The following is a 15,797-nucleotide window of genomic DNA, read 5'->3' as shown; positions in this document are numbered from 1 at the left end:
TTGTGTTTATTTCATTTCCCTTACACACTAGTGATGGGGGGGTAGATGCCTGCCATTACTAATTTAGGCTTAGTGGCAGCTGAAGGGCTGTTATTAATTACTTATTACCTGATTGCCACTGCACCATGGTAATGCGGAAAGAGTAAAGTGTCAGGACTGTCACATCTAATGGATGCGGCAATTCCGGGCACCTGTTGGCAGATATTTTTAGGCTGGGGGGTGCCCAATAACCATGGGTATCCCCAGCCTGAGAATACCAGACCCAAGCTGTTGGAATTATCTGTGCTAGTATCAAAATATGGGGGGATCCTATGCCAATTTTTATTTATTTATTGCTTTTACTGTATGATATAGACCTGCCCACCGGCGTCAGTGATTGGTTACAGTTAGACGAGCTGTCACCCAGGGTGGGGGCTCGTCTGACTGCAACCAATCACAGCCACTTGTGGGCAGGGGGGAAGCAGTGCATATTCAATGATGGTGGCCCGGGAAGTGTATGATCCCCCGCGGGGGCAGTGTGACAGCCGCGCCGCCCGGTGATTTGGTAAGTATGAAGCGCTTGCTCCTACCTCTTTCCGCCAGTTTCTGGTCCCCACTGACCTTATGGGAACCGGCATCTAACCAGATACCAGGGATCAATCCCCCACCGACGCTGAATCAGTGGGGGATTGCTCTTCCAGTCCTCTGAAATGCAGGGACAAGACGCAAAAATAATTGACATACCGCATCTTGGCTGAGTCTTCAAAAAATGCAGCCAAGATGCAGCCAAAAAAAAAGATGCACTGTGCTGACAGCAAAATAGAAATCTCATACACTTTGCTGGGAGAAGGAAAAGCATGCATTTAGGTGCATCTTTGTGATGTCAAAAATGCAGTAAAAGATGCAAGGTGTGAACATAGCCTTAAGGGGGCTTTACACACAGCAATATCGCTGTGGCTAGCGAACCGCCTCCTTTCTAAGGGGGCGGTTCGTGCGGCGTCACAGCGGTGTCACTAAGCAGCTGCCCAATAGAAGCGGGGCGGCAGAGATGAGCGGTCGTAACATCCCGCCCACCTCCTTCCTTCCTCATTGCCGGCGGCCGCAGGTAAGCTGTTGTTCGTTGTTCCCGAGGTGTCCACATAGCGATGTGTGCTGCCTCGGGACCGACAAACAACCTGCGTCCTCAACAATCAACGATTTTTTGAAAATGAACGACGTGTCAACGATGGAGGATTTGGTGTGTATTTTCCCATCGTTAACGGCCGCTCATTGGTGTCACACGCAACATCGACGCTAACGATGCCGGATGTGCGTCACGGAATCCGTGACCCCGGCGATATATTGTTAGCTACGTCGTTGCGTGTAACGGGGCCTTTAGGGTGTAATTTCTGAAAGTATCTACAGTTCCTTAGGGTCTGTCTACACATTGTGGTTTTATTGCGTTTTTGCTGTGCAGATTTGTCACAGAACTTGAAGGATTTCCTAGGATCAGCAAAGTGAATGAGATTCCTGAAGTCTTGTCAAAAACGCATGTATTTTATGCTGCATGTATCCTGCCATCAGTATTAATACTGGACGTGTGCACATAGCCTTACTCTGCCAGCATAGTTCTCCTTGTATAGTCAAAATGATAGCAAAAAGGTTTTCCCAAAATCACAAGTTATTGTCCAGCCAGAGGAAAGAAGATAAGTCGCTGATCACTGGAGATCTGACTGCTAGGACACCGTGATCCCGAAAGCAGGGCTCTGTATGAGCAAGGTATCACCTTATCCAGTAAGCAGGGAAAACACACTGCAACTCAATGCTTTAATAGGCTTCCCAGAAACATTATTGCAAAGTACTAAGTTACCAATAAGATTGACTAACCCAAGACAAATGAGCTAAAGTGCTGTAAGTCCCCAACTACAAAAAATGAGTTTTTTGCAATTGTATGTCATGAATAAATACAAATCACAAAATGATAACAAGAAACGTCTGCCAGAGGTGCCCAATAGTAGTACACCAACAGTACCTCCAAAAAGAGTTCCAAAGACCCTCATTGTTACGGGGATATCCATGAGACCCTAGTAAGAATCAAATGTATCTGTAGAAGTGCTGTCCCCAGGTGGAAGACTGAAGACTGTACAGTGACCGAAACGGCGGCCAGTGACAGAAGATAGTACAGATGTGCCATGGCCGTCTTGCAGCGTCCCAGAAGCTACATACCATCTCCTCATTCTCACACATGGCCTACCACCACTGATCTGCCACTCCACTCATGCCCTAATGAACTACCATCTTGTTTTGTGAAATGTAGGGAATTTTAAAGCCTACTAAGGTAAAGTTACGAAAAGAGGCACAAGGGCGAAAAGATAAATGGCTCCTTTACCTACTTATCTAGACATAAGAGTGGTTTCATACAGCAGAAATGTTTTGGTGTACGTGAGCCACAACTGCAATGTCAGCCCGGATTAGAAGATTCACGTCATCCTTGTGCTTTACTGCAGAGCTGGTTTTGCAGTAAGAAGGACTGTGATATAAGCAGCCCTGTCTTTCTAGGTTGTCCTTACTAATGTATCTGCAGAGACTGAAGCATAAGGAGCACTGTACAAAGTGCAAAAAGCAATCAAGAGACAGATGTCTGTGTCGGCCTGCACTGAACTGGGGCGTAATAGCGGCCAACGGTCACAGGGGTCTCACCGGCTGGCGGGCAGTCCTCAGCAGGATATATAAAAAAAAAAAAAAAAGTGAAAGTTGTGGACAGGGTGCAGGACAGGGTGCAGGACAGGGTGCAGGACAGGGTGCAGGACAGGGTGCAGGACAGGGTGCAGGACAGGGTGCAGGACAGGGTGCAGGATTAGTCTGTCTCAATAAGCAATGTCCAGACCTCAGCTGCAACAGGAAAACCCACTTTTACAGGAGATGATGGTAGATGGATGGATATGATGATGAATATGATGATGGATGGATATGATGATGAATGATGGATGGATATGATGATGAATATGATGATGGATGGATATGATGATGAATGATGGATATCATGATGACTGATGATGATAGCTCTCCACAGTTATTCAGTACTCAGTTGACAGCCCCTTATGGTGTGGAGTCCAGCTCTTTTCCGGCAATGTGTAGCAGCTCTCCTCGCTCCCGATAATTATAGCACTATCCATGCATTAAATCTTCTCCTCTCGGCCTTGACCTTGACATTCACTGCACAGCTGGCAACTCAGGATTGTATTAAGGTATCCCTCTTCTGATCCTTAACTGGCGTCGTCGTCTGGCATTTGGGCCCTTCATGAGCCACACAGGACACTATGCTCCACACAGCTGCTCAGATTTCACAGGAATCCGGACAGTGACCACAGCGAAGGCCAGGCTGGCCTCCATGATCTCCAGCACCACCACTCAATCCCAGGGAGCAGGGTTGCTTCTCCTGAGCTAAGTAGTTCTGCTGTAAAGGCGGCTACCGACCAGACTTCACAGTAGCCCTTACACTGAATACATCTGTGTAAAAATAGCTGAAGAAAGCCACACAGTCTATTATTGATGCCGCTGTGTATGTGTTACTCAAATGCTTACTTCCAATAGGTGGCGCTGCACTAGAGTTTGTCTCCTTTCCTGGAGAGACAATTTGAACATTTCCCAGAGGGGCATGGCAGCTATAAGTCCCCTTACTGGCAGCCAGACTGGCTTGCAAAGTCTATTTAAGGAGAATAGTGTTCCCCCGTGGCCCCCCCACAAAGCTTCTCATAAGCCAGACCAGACACCCCATACTTTGCACTGACGAGGGGCAAGCACCCCGAAACACTGTGTCTGCAAATTGGGATTCTGGTCTGGTATAAAATCCTAAATCATATGCAAAGGATTGTTAAAAATCCACTTCTGACTTTTAGGATCGCTACTTCCAATAGGTGGCGCTGCGCTAGAGTTTGTCTCCTTTCCTGGAGAGACAATCTGAAACGCTAGACACATATAGAAATCCTGTCTATAGAAGCAGAGCGGGGAGAACGGCTGCAATAACAGATGGTCTCAGTTTCATGCTGCTCATGTGCTCATTCCCTTTAAAAAGCAATCAGTCTCCTACTTTTTAACATCAAATCTGAGAGCAGCATGATGTAAGAACAGAGACCCCAATTCCAGCCATTTATCGCTTCACTTACTGGGCTGCTTGCTGCAGTTTTGATAAAATCGTTGTTTTATCAAGAGCAGTAGGTTATCTCTAAAGGACTAGTAAACCTGTTGCCTCTTAGTCCTCCATACTCATGAGGTCTGCGAAACCCCATCACGACCACTGATTGGCTGCTTTCTGCCTATGAAAAGTGTACACAGAAAGCTGGCTTTGATGTGGGCGGGGTTATACAGAGCTCAGCATTCAAAGAACGGATCTGCAAAACAGAAAACAGCTACTTGCTACAGTTTTCATGAAATCACTAAGTGACACATCGCTGCAATCAGTCTCTCAGCCCCTACATCACGCTGCTCTCAGATGGAGTATCTAAAACCTAGTGACAGGTTCCCATTAACTATCTTTTGCATGTTATTACCCTTCTTAAAATAAGCAATCCATACATACCTGAATCCATGGATGCTTGTCATAGCTACTTGCCGTCCATGCGTTGACTAATCCTTTATTGTTCAACCGAGCAAGATTAGGGCCCCATCGCTGCAGGCCAAGGAAACCATGGTATAAGGAAGAAGATGTGATCTGGGCATCGGATATAGCGCCTCCCTCCATTCCTAACGCATTTGCACAACCTAAGTAATTAAATAGATGGGAGTTGAACAAAATGACTGGACAGAAGTACAAAATCAGAGAATCACAGACAATCACTGAATAACGTCCAATTAAGGGGTTGTCCATTACCAGGGACTTATTTTTTTTTTTAAACATTTGCACAAATGCTTGTATCTCGGGCTGAAAATCATTTTGTTAAACATTTTATATAGTCTGTCTTCTATGGCGTTAGTGTTGCACTGTCGGCTGGATGCAGAATGAGTGCGCTATAAATCTGTAAGTTAACAAGTTCTAACAGATAAGTGTTACAAACTCCCTATCCTCAGAGGGGGGGTCCTTATGTGGAGTGACACGCCAGTATGAGGAGACTTAAAAGCTTTGCATGTTCCGCTGAAAAATTTAATATGCAAATTGCCTCTTAAGTGAGGAAGAGAACTCTGGTGCCACCTATTGGAAGTAGCAATCCTAAAAGTCAATATCACCCCTTTAACAAGCCTTGCTATATGAGCCAAACCAGAATTGCAGTTTTCAGACACAGACATTCTGGCTTGGCTTATATATATCCTAAGTCATATAGCAAGGCTTATTTAAAGAGTGAATATTCACTTTTAGGATTGCTACTTCCAATAGGTGGCGCTAGTGTTCAAGGCCTCTTCCTCTGAATCGGTAATTTGCATATTAAACTCCCTGTCAGTGTTTTTCTGAACTCCCTCTGCTGATTTAGGACCATAACCACATCAAAAGTCAATTGTCCTGAGAAATAAATAACTTGATAAAGCCAAACAGAGCAACACTGTTAATGGAACTCGATAGTTAAAATTATGTTTATCCCCAAATTCATGCATTTAAAAGTACCACTCTGGGCGTTTTAATTGAGCACTGGAAAGGTATTAATGTATGTATGTTCCTATGTGCAGTAAAATACCAGCCCCAGTCTTCTGCTGTTCCCAACGTCGCTCCGAACCTCTTGTGCACAACAGGACAGGAGCTGGGACTGGTTGGATTTCAGAGCTTTCAAAGCGATACAGAAATCACTTCTCAGCGCAAGTCTAAAAGGGCCATTTACACGCTGCGACATCGCTAACGATATATCGTGTTAATATCGTGTGATATATACGGTGTTTGTGACGCACATCCGGCGTCGTTAGCGACATCGCAGCGTGTGACAGGCAGGAGCGACCTTAAACGATCGCAAAAGAGACAAAAATCGTTGGTATATAAGGAGGTCGTCCATTTACCAAAAATCGTTGTCTCGTACATAGCGAGGTTGTTCCTCGTTCCTGCGGCATCACACATCGCTATGTGCGACACTGCAGGAGCAACAATCTCCTCCTTACCTCCGTCCACCGGCAATGAGGAAGGAAGGAGGAGGGCGGTATGTTCCGGCAGCTCATCTCCGCCCCTCATCTGCTATTGGACGGCAGTTTTGTGATGTCGCTGTGACGCCGCATGAACCTCCCCCTTGAAGGGGGGATTGTTCGGCTGGCACAGTGACGTCGCAGAACAGGTATATACACGTGTGACGCTGGCGTAGCGATGATGTTCGCTATGGTAGCGATCACCACATATCGCACCAACAACGGGGGCGGGTGCTAAAGCTCGCGACATCGCTAGCAATCGCTAGCGATGTCGCAGCGTGTAAAGCACCCTTATAGTCCAATTGATGCACTTATAGACTTACGTTAAGGCCTCAGTTCCACTTGCGCATAGCTTCGGATGAGATTGCATCAGAAGCGACATGCTAATGACCCTCTGCTGCGGGTGTCAGCCGAGGGTCAAGCGACTGTGATCTGATCTTGCGATTGGATCACAACTGCAGAGAAGAGGTAGGGAGCATTTTCTCTCTCTCCTGTCTCTGCCTACATCACACTGTGGTCGGATGACATGCGAGTGCAGTGCGATGTTTCACACGCACCCATAGACTTGTATAGGTGTGTGTGAGCCGAGACTCGTTGCCAAACGCAGCATGCAGGCATTATTTCTCAGGCCGTTATGGCATGAGAAATCAATCGCAGATAGACACTGGCCCATAGTTTTGCACTAGAGTGAGAGCAATCTGATGTTTTATCGGATTGCACTTGTCTGTGCAAAATGCAAGTGGAACTGAGGTCTAAGGGCGGTGTCACACGCTACGACATATCGAGCGATATGTCGTCGGGGTCACGGATTCCGTGATGCCCACCCAGCATCGTTAGACATATCGTAGCGTGTGACAGCTACGAACGACTGTGAACGAGCAAAAATACTCACCTTATCGTTGCTCGTTGACACGTCGTTCATTTTCAAAATGTCGGTCCTCCTTCTGTGCTCCGGTTGTCCATCGTTCCCGAGGCAGCACACATCGCTACGTGTGACACCCTGGGAACGACGAACACAGCTTACCTGCGTCCCACCGGCAATGCAGAAGGAAGGAGGTGGGCGGGATGTTACCTTACGCTCATCTTCGCCCCTCCGCTTCTATTGGGCAGCCGCTGTGTGACGTCGCTGTGACGCCGAACGTCCCTCCCCCTTCAGGAAGAGGATACTCGCCGCCCACAGCAACGTTGTCCGGGAGGTAAGTGCGTGTGACAGGGGGTTAACGACTTTGTGCGCCATGGGCAACTAATTGCCCGTGACGCACAAACGACGGGGGCGGGTACGATCGCTTGTGCGATCGTACGATAGGGCGGCGTCACACGGTACGATCTAAGAGAGATACAGACTTCGGGCCAAGCAGTCACAAGAAATCTCAACGGAGAGGAATCAGAGTGGCACCAGAACCAGTAGAAGACAACCACTGAACCACTGGTAGGTATTTTACCAAACACAGGGAGCACACATTATTACTTATCTGGTAGTGAAATAAAAAAAAACAAAACAAAAAAAAAAGTGGTATCTTAAAAAAAAAATAAAAAAATTAATGACTGAAATAAATAGATATTTGTGAAAAAGTTACGAAAATGTTTAAATCTAGGTTACAGAATGTGTTGACACTATAGAAATAGTTGAAATAGTTATTCTAATTAGGTGAAGTTCTGATGAGTGTATAAAATATTGACATTATCATCAGGATTCTTCTTTTTTTAATAAAGAGATTTTCCCACTACTAATCTGACCCGTCCCTTCCTTCATTTATCCTAAGGCTATGTTCACACTTCCGTCTTTTTGCATCAGTCACAATCCGTCGCCTTGAGGAATTACGTTATCCTGCAAAATATTTAGCAGGAATCCGTTTTTTCCCCATAGACTTCTATTAGCGACAGGAAGTGACTGATGGCCCTGCGTTGCATCCGCCGCGTGACGGATCAGTACTTTACTGACTGACCGTCAGGCGGGAGCACCGCTGAATGTAACGTTTTTTTGTGTGCGGTGGATCGTTTTTTTAGTGAGCCTGTGCACAGTAAGAAACGATGATTGATTGTAAATTCAGTTCCAGCCGCCGGAACGATCAGCTGAGTGCGATCAGCTTTTGAGAGCGATCAGCTGATCTACTGGCGGCCGGCTTTTGAGAGTGATCAGCTGATCGGCCGATTTTGCAGAGCGATCAGCTGATTGCCCGGTGGCTGGCTTTTCAGAGCAAGCAGCTGATCGTTCTCTCTCTCTTTTGTTTTTATACTGAAATAATTTCACCAAAGGAATCCGCTTTCTCATGGCAATCAATTCCATTTCTTGTCACCCGTTGTACAACGCATCTGATACAAAAAAAACGGAAATGTGAACATAGCCTAACTCTTCCTAATTAACACTTTCCTAATCTACTTCAGCTACCTACCCTGCCCCTGTCCGCTTATCGGTCGGCGGTGCGTATATTCCTATGTTGATATTTAGCTTTGATCCTTCTGGTCTGGAGACCGGTATCGGACACACTGAGCAGGGCATGTCACTAGTGGGGGCTTCCTCTCATTTAGGGACATCAGTCTGAGCACGCATGTCCAGATCCCACTTCACTCTCCTCTCAGGCTGCTTTACAGTGTGCTGCTTTCACGTAACAAGCGCTGGATGTTCCCATCATTAGATAGTGCAATGTCATATCCTATCTGCACACCACAGCACTTGTCACATCAATACACCGCACTGAAAAGCAGAGGAGAGTGAAGTGTAATCTGGGCATACGTGCTCAGATGCATTCATATATTACTGCAAGGAGAAAGAATCATGTCCACCCCTATTCTGCAACACAGCAAGCTGCGACCTTGAGCTAAACAGTTGGGGGTGCCAATACTGACATGGCAGATTAGGGGGTCACAGATACGGTAACATTCCACCTAGGAGGCAGCCGTACATATTAGATAAATGTCAGCCAAACCCACACATTTTGGTGGAACTGGCTCCACCAAATAGTAAGAGAAATAAGGTTTGGACGTGCTGGATTTTAGTTCAGCAGACACCCATCTAACGTGAATGTCCGGTCAGGCTGCGGCTAACAGAGAATGAAAATATTGAAAATCACTTACGTATTTGGCATCCTTTTCCAATAAACGGCGAGACACATTTACAGCTGTAATCATTAACAAGATTTTGGCAGACGCCTCCATTCTTACAGGGATATGAAGAACAATGGTTCTCACCTAGGGAAAATATTTAAGACACAAAAAGATTTTAAAGAAAAATCTCCATCTTGACAGTGAAATTAAAATAGTAAATGCAGGAGGTCATCATACTGTGTGTGTGGAGGGGGGCTGCAGGGGGTCATCATAATGTGTGTGTGGAGGGAGGCTGCAGGGGGTCATCATACTGTGTGTGTGGAGGGGGGCTGCAGGGGGTCATCATAAGGTGTGTGTGGAGGGGGGCTGCAGGGGGTCATCATAATGTGTGTGCAGAGGAGGGCTGCAGGGGGTCATCATAATGTGTGTGTGGAGGGAGGCTGCAGGGGGTCATCATACTGTGTGTGTGGAGGGGGGCTGCAGGGGGTCATCATAAGGTGTGTGTGGAGGGGGGCTGCAGGGGGTCATCATAATGTGTGTGTGGAGGGGGGCTGCAGGGGGTCATCATAATGTGTGCAGAGGAGGGCTGCAGGGGGTCATCATAATGTGTGTGTGGAGGGGGGCTGCAGGGGGTCATCATAATGTGTGTGTGGAGGGGGGCTGCAGGGGGTCATCATAATGTGTGTGTGGAGGGGGGCTGCAGGGGGTCATCATAATGTGTGTGTGGAGGGGGGCTGCAGGGGGTCATCATAATGTGTGTGTGGAGGGGGGCTGCAGGGGGTCATCATAATGTGTGTGGAGGGGGGCTGCAGGGGGTCATCATAATGTGCGTGTGGAGGGGGGCTGCAGGGGGGTCATCATAATGTGTGCGGAAAAGGGCTGCAGGGGGTCATCATACTGTGTGTGGAGGGGGGCTGCAGGGGGTCATCATACTGAGTGTGTGGAGGGGGGCTGCAGGGGGTCCTCATACTGTGTGTGGAGGGGGCTGCAGGGGGTCCTCATACTGTGTGTGGAGGGGGGCTGCAGGGGGTCATCATACTGTGTGTGGAGGGGGGCTGCAGGGGGTCATCATACTGTGTGCGGAGGAGGGCTGCAGGGGGTCATCATAATGTGTGCAGAGGTGGGCTGCAGGGGGTCATCATACTGTGTGTGTGGAGGGGAGGAGGGCTGCAGGGGGTCATCATAATGTGTGCGGAGGAGGGCTGCAGGGGGTCATCATACTGTGTGTGTGGAGGGGAGGGGGGCTGCAGGAGGTCATCATAATGTGTGAGTGGAGGGGGGCTTCAGGGGGTCATCATAATGTGTGCGGAGGAGGGCTGCAGGGGGTCATCATAATGTGTGCAGAGGTGGGCTGCAGGGGGTCATCATACTGTGTGTGTGGAGGGGGGCTGCAGGGGGTCATCATAATGTGTGCGGAGGAGGGCTGCAGGGGGTCATCATAATGTGTGCGGAGGAGGGCTGCAGGGGGTCATCATAATGTGTGCAGAGGTGGGCTGTAGGGGGTCATCATACTGTGTGCGGAGGGGGGCTGCAGGGGGTCATTATACTGTGTGTGGAGGTGGGCTGTAGGGGGGGTCATAGTGTGTGTGTGTGTGTGTGTGTGTGTGTGTGTGTGTGTGTGTGTGTGTGTGTTTTACAAGAGCTGTATAACATGAGCAGTAGGTTTACTACTTCTTATAACTTCATAAAATAAAAAAACAAACAAATTGTATGCTTTTCATCAGCTGCTATGGATGAGAATAAAGATTGCAACAAATCCGATAACGTATAAACAAAACAAAAAAAAGAAAACACTATAAAACTGTAGATATGGGGTTAATCTGCAGGTTAATAGCATTTGAAATCTGTGCAACCTCCACACTGAAGCCATGGCTATCAGGAGGAAATTAGAGGTTGTCCCCTTCACAACTTTAACATTGATGGCCTAGCCTTAAGGCCACTTTACACGCAGAGATAAATCTTTGGCAGATCTGTGGTTGCAGTGAAATCATGGACACATTGTTCCATTTGTACACAGCCACAAACCTGGCACTGATTGTCCACAATTTCACTGCAACCACAGATCTGCCGCAGATTTATCTGTGTGTGTGACAGGGCCTTTAGGATAGGTCATGAATGTCTGACTCCCGGCACCCCGCCTATCAGCTGTTCTCAGTCCCAGCAGCGGTAACAGGAAGCTGGAAATGCTCAGTTCTGCAGCTGCCCCATCAACTGATAGCATCCACATCAAATCAATAGGAGGCGGATGTGCAGTACCCAGCCACTATCAGTTGACAGGGCATCTCCAGAACTGAGCATTGCCTGCTGCTGCCATAGTGACTACGGACAGCTGATTGGCGGGGATGCCGTGTGTCGGACTCCAGCAGATCAGACATTAATGACCTATCCTAAAGATAGGACCTCAATGTAAAAGTAGTGGAATAAACTCTTTAAATGTACTCCTATGAGCAGTATCGGGCTGTAACCATGCACTGGCACTGACTGACAGTTGGCTCCGGAGTGAGCTAGCTGTCAGTCAGTGGCATAGTGGTTGCAGCTGCCGCTCACTATGTACTGAGCAGGGACAGAGACGTGGCTTCAATGACAGCCAGAAGCTGCCAGGAGGAAGAAAGTCAATTTCCTCCTGATAGCCAGGCTTTCAGTGTGCAGACACTACAGATTTTGAAAGTTCTTAACATACAGATTAGCCCCATATCTGAAGGTTAATAGCGTTTGTTTTTTTAATGACAGATTCCCTTTAATTCTGCTCAATATTAAGTAATAATGACGATGATGCGCAGAACCAAGCTCGGCCTGTTTGTTCGTCCTTCCAGAATAGTCACAGTCTCTCATTTTAGCCCCTTTTAAACCTCTGAATTAGAGGATCAGGCTTTGCTTTAGAGGTTAAAGTGCTTGTCTAGTCTTTTGATAAGAGTCTGCAGTCATTATGTGACTGTAGACCTTCAAATCATTCTTTGGATTCTCTTGTGTTGAGCCGGAGAGCGTGCAGGCACGTCATCACAAGTATGCAATTTCCATACATACATACATACATACTGACTAGACGTGCTCAACCTCGCTCAATATAAAAGTGACTAGACAGAGGCTGAACACAACTAATCAGCAAGTGACTGCATGTGTGCAAATTGCAATCATGTCACCGCCTGCTCTCGCCGGCCACACCAGAGAATCCTGGCAGTATGTGATGCATGTCCTGTTAGGATTCAGAAGTTTGCAGTCACGTGGAGTGGGACTTTCATCAGAAGACTAGACAACTGCCTTCATGCAACTGGGAGTGGAAAAAGTTCCTACCTGTAAAAATTACTAACAATGGGTGGGGTCGTTAATAAAAGATGGGGTTCAAAATGGCTTAAAATTTGTAGAGCGTTCAGGTCACCTGTCCTGTGAGTGCTCGGGATCAAAAACCAAAATGTGGATCGAGAAGTCCAAAAGAGATACGGCACATCTTAAACATTTAGAATTTATTCCAAGATAAAAACATTACATGGAAGGATGGACTGTCCAAAAAGATTTTAAAACGACCCATACCACAGTCGTTGACGCGTTTTGAGTCATACGCATCTTAATCATAACCTACAGCACACACAATATACGTGCTGTAGGTTATGATTAAGAGGAGCATGCCTCAAAACGCGACAACAACAATGTGGTATGGGTCATTGGAAGATCTTTTTGGACAGTCCATCTTTCCATGTAATGGTTTTTGACTTGAAGTAAATAAAGTAAATATTTTTTTAAAATGTGCTGGATCTTTTTTGGCTTCACAGCACAGAGGCATGCCGCCAACATCTCTCAGATTCCTGGTGACTTAGGAGTAGATGCAAAGCTAACATATGGGGAATGTCACAAATTATTATTAATCTTAATTACTACATTATGATTCACCCGCATTGGCATCAACAATTCAAGAAGTACTTGAAAAACAAAGAACAAAGATATGACAGTCTGGCACTTGACAGTCTTTTTTTCCTCCACAGTGGGTGTATCAGATAAGGCCATGTGCCCACGCTGCGTATTTTGACACATATTTTGATGCAGATTTTCAGAAATCTGCATATCCATTGTGAACCATCAAAGTCTATGAGAATTCAGAAGTGCTGTGCCCACGCGGAGTATTTTTTCCCTTGCGTGTTTGGTGCAGATTTCTTTTTTTTCTGCACCAAATCTGCACCAAATACACAAGGGAAAAATAAGCAACATGGGCACAGCACTTCTGAATTCTCATAGACTTTGCTGGCTTCACAAAAAACATGCAGATTTTGCTGCAGATTTCTGAAAATACGCATCAAAACTACACAGCGTGGGCACTGGGCCTTAGATCCTAAAATTATAGCAAATTGGGATTAGTCCTGAATGATTTATACAAAGTGGAAAACCATAAAATGTTGTAATAAAAAAAAAAAAAAGAACTCCCAATTGGAACTTTTTATTTTAAGCAAGTAAGCAATGCTTCATCTAAAAACTAAAAATCCCACATTTTGCCTCAAGTAAAAGAATCATGGTCAGTTAGATGCTAAGTACAATTCACCACTTCAGGAGTGAATCTGGAGGTCTTTTAAAAAAAAAAAAAAAAAAAAAAGTTTATTTTTCTGGGCTGTGCAGCCTAATCTCCAGCGGGTTGTGGGAGTCGTACATTCAGTTCAATCAGATTGTCCTCCTGTGGCCTTGGGCACATACTGTAATCATTTCACATCATTACCGGCCCCAGGAAAAGCTGCAGATAGTTTATGTTTGGAGGGATTTTTCTCTGCACATTCCTCCACTAAAACCCTCTGGAGTTTCTCACCAGGGAGGAAACGTAAACTAAGCACACAGTGTGGACAGCGTTACTACTTTTCAAGTGCAATTTTTGCCAATTGCTGCGGATTTTCAGATTAACTCTGCAATTATGGAGATATGAACCTGTCAACACTTACCCCTAAAATAATCGCTGCCTCTTACTCTGCATAAAGAATATCTTTATAGACAATTTTTTCCACTTTTTTTTTCTACACTGCTTAATAATAGGAGCTCCTGCATAGCTTCTGTAATTACATCTAATGTTCTTCTCACTTGCTCTATATAATGAAAGCGTAATTATTTTCCAATTATCTTGGTGATTCAGTTTTTATCTTTTCTTACAGGATTTTGAATTGTTCTATGTGCAGAGACAAGAAGCCTTCACATATAGCAGCAGTGTAAGGCCTAAGGCATGAAAACCGGAGTGAGTGGAATGTGATAAAACATCGCATTCCACTCAGACCAATATTAGCCTGTGTGCCAGCACCCATGAGCGATTATTTTCTCAGCCCTAATCGGACAAAGAAAACAATAGCAGCATGATGCGACTGTAATGCGATCCTTGTTTCTCTCGCACCCATTCAAGTGTATGGGGCGAGAGAAAAATCTGCCTGCACCGGTGTAATGCAAGGGCAGAGCGAGAATGGCAATAGCCGGCAACAGAAGAGAGAGGGAGATAAATCCCTCCCTCCCCTCTGTAGCACCGGCCCTCCTCTCCGCAGCATTGGCCCTCCCCTCCTCAGTGCCGGCCCGCCCCCCGCAGCTGTGGTCCGATCACAAGATCAGCCCTCAGTTGCAGTGACACTCGCATAACACTCGGCTCCTGCTGTGCTACCAGCGTGAGCAGAGTGTCATGCGAGGATCACAGTAGTCCCCAGTGTGGCCCCGGCCTAAATGAGCATGTGGCAGCAGTTCAGGTAAACGTGGTGCATATTAGGGAGTCCTAACCCACCCTGACTGGAGACTTTGAGGCATTATGGGGATGTCTTACAAGATGAAGTCCCACTTATTTGCATGGCTGAGTACCTACTACTCCTACAGTGGGGAGAATAAGTATTTGATACACTGACGAGTTTGAGATTTTTCCCAGCTACAAAGAATGGAGAGGTCTGTAATTTTTATTGTAGGTACACTTCAACTGATACAGATCAAATACCCCCCAACCCCCTCCCCCCCAAAAAATACATATAATCACCTTGTTAGATTTTTTAAATAATTTGCATTTTATTTCATGAAATAAGTATTTGATATTACTGAGATCAGACGTTTCCTGTAATTCTTGACCAAGTTTGTACATAGCGAAGCAAGAATTATGGCCCACTCCTCCATACAGATCTTCTCCAGAACTTTCAGGTTTTAGGGCTGTGGCTGGGCAACATTGAATTTTAGCTTCCTCCAAAGATTTTCTATTAGGTTCAGGTCTGGAAACTGGCTAGGTCACTTTAGGACCTTGAAATGCTTCTTATAGATCACTTCCTTAGTTGCCCCTGGCTGTGTGTTTTGAGTTATTGTCATGCTATACGATCCAGCCACGACCCATCTTCAATGCTCTTACTGAGGGAAGGAGGTTGCTGGCCAAAATTCTGTGATACATGACCCCATTCATCCTGCAATATGATGCAGTTGTCCTGTTCCCTTTGCAAAAAGCATCCCCATACTATGTTTCCATCCCCCATGCTTCATGGTTGGGGCAGTTTTCTTGGAGTTGTACTCATCCTTATTCTTCCTCAAAACACAGCGAGTGGAGTTGACACCAAAAAGTTCTATTTTGGTCTCATCTGACCACATGACTTTCTCCCATGCCTCCTCTGGATCAACCAAATGGTCATTGGTGAAATTTAAACAGTCCTGGACATGTGCTGGCATGAACATGGGACCTTGCGTGCCCTGCAGGATTTTAATCCATGACGACATAC

General features: G+C 46.2%; 1 protein-coding gene across 2 annotated transcripts in view; it reads right to left on the bottom strand.

The window, feature by feature from the left end:
• The window catches only part of MFGE8 (milk fat globule EGF and factor V/VIII domain containing), a 96,136-nt gene that overhangs the window by 52,033 nt on the left and 28,306 nt on the right, over positions 1-15,797 (bottom strand). For both annotated transcript variants that reach the window (XM_075345943.1, XM_075345944.1), the window contains exons 4-5: positions 9,133-9,246; positions 4,538-4,719 (exon numbers count right to left, since the gene is read on the bottom strand). In XM_075345943.1, coding sequence (XP_075202058.1) covers positions 4,538-4,719; positions 9,133-9,246 — 296 coding nt within the window. The remainder of the gene's footprint in view (positions 1-4,537; positions 4,720-9,132; positions 9,247-15,797) is intronic.

Source organism: Anomaloglossus baeobatrachus, chromosome 4 (assembly GCF_048569485.1).
Source record: "Anomaloglossus baeobatrachus isolate aAnoBae1 chromosome 4, aAnoBae1.hap1, whole genome shotgun sequence".
Taxonomy (NCBI): Eukaryota; Metazoa; Chordata; class Amphibia; order Anura; family Aromobatidae; genus Anomaloglossus; species Anomaloglossus baeobatrachus.
This window is presented reverse-complemented; position numbering and strand designations above follow the sequence as displayed.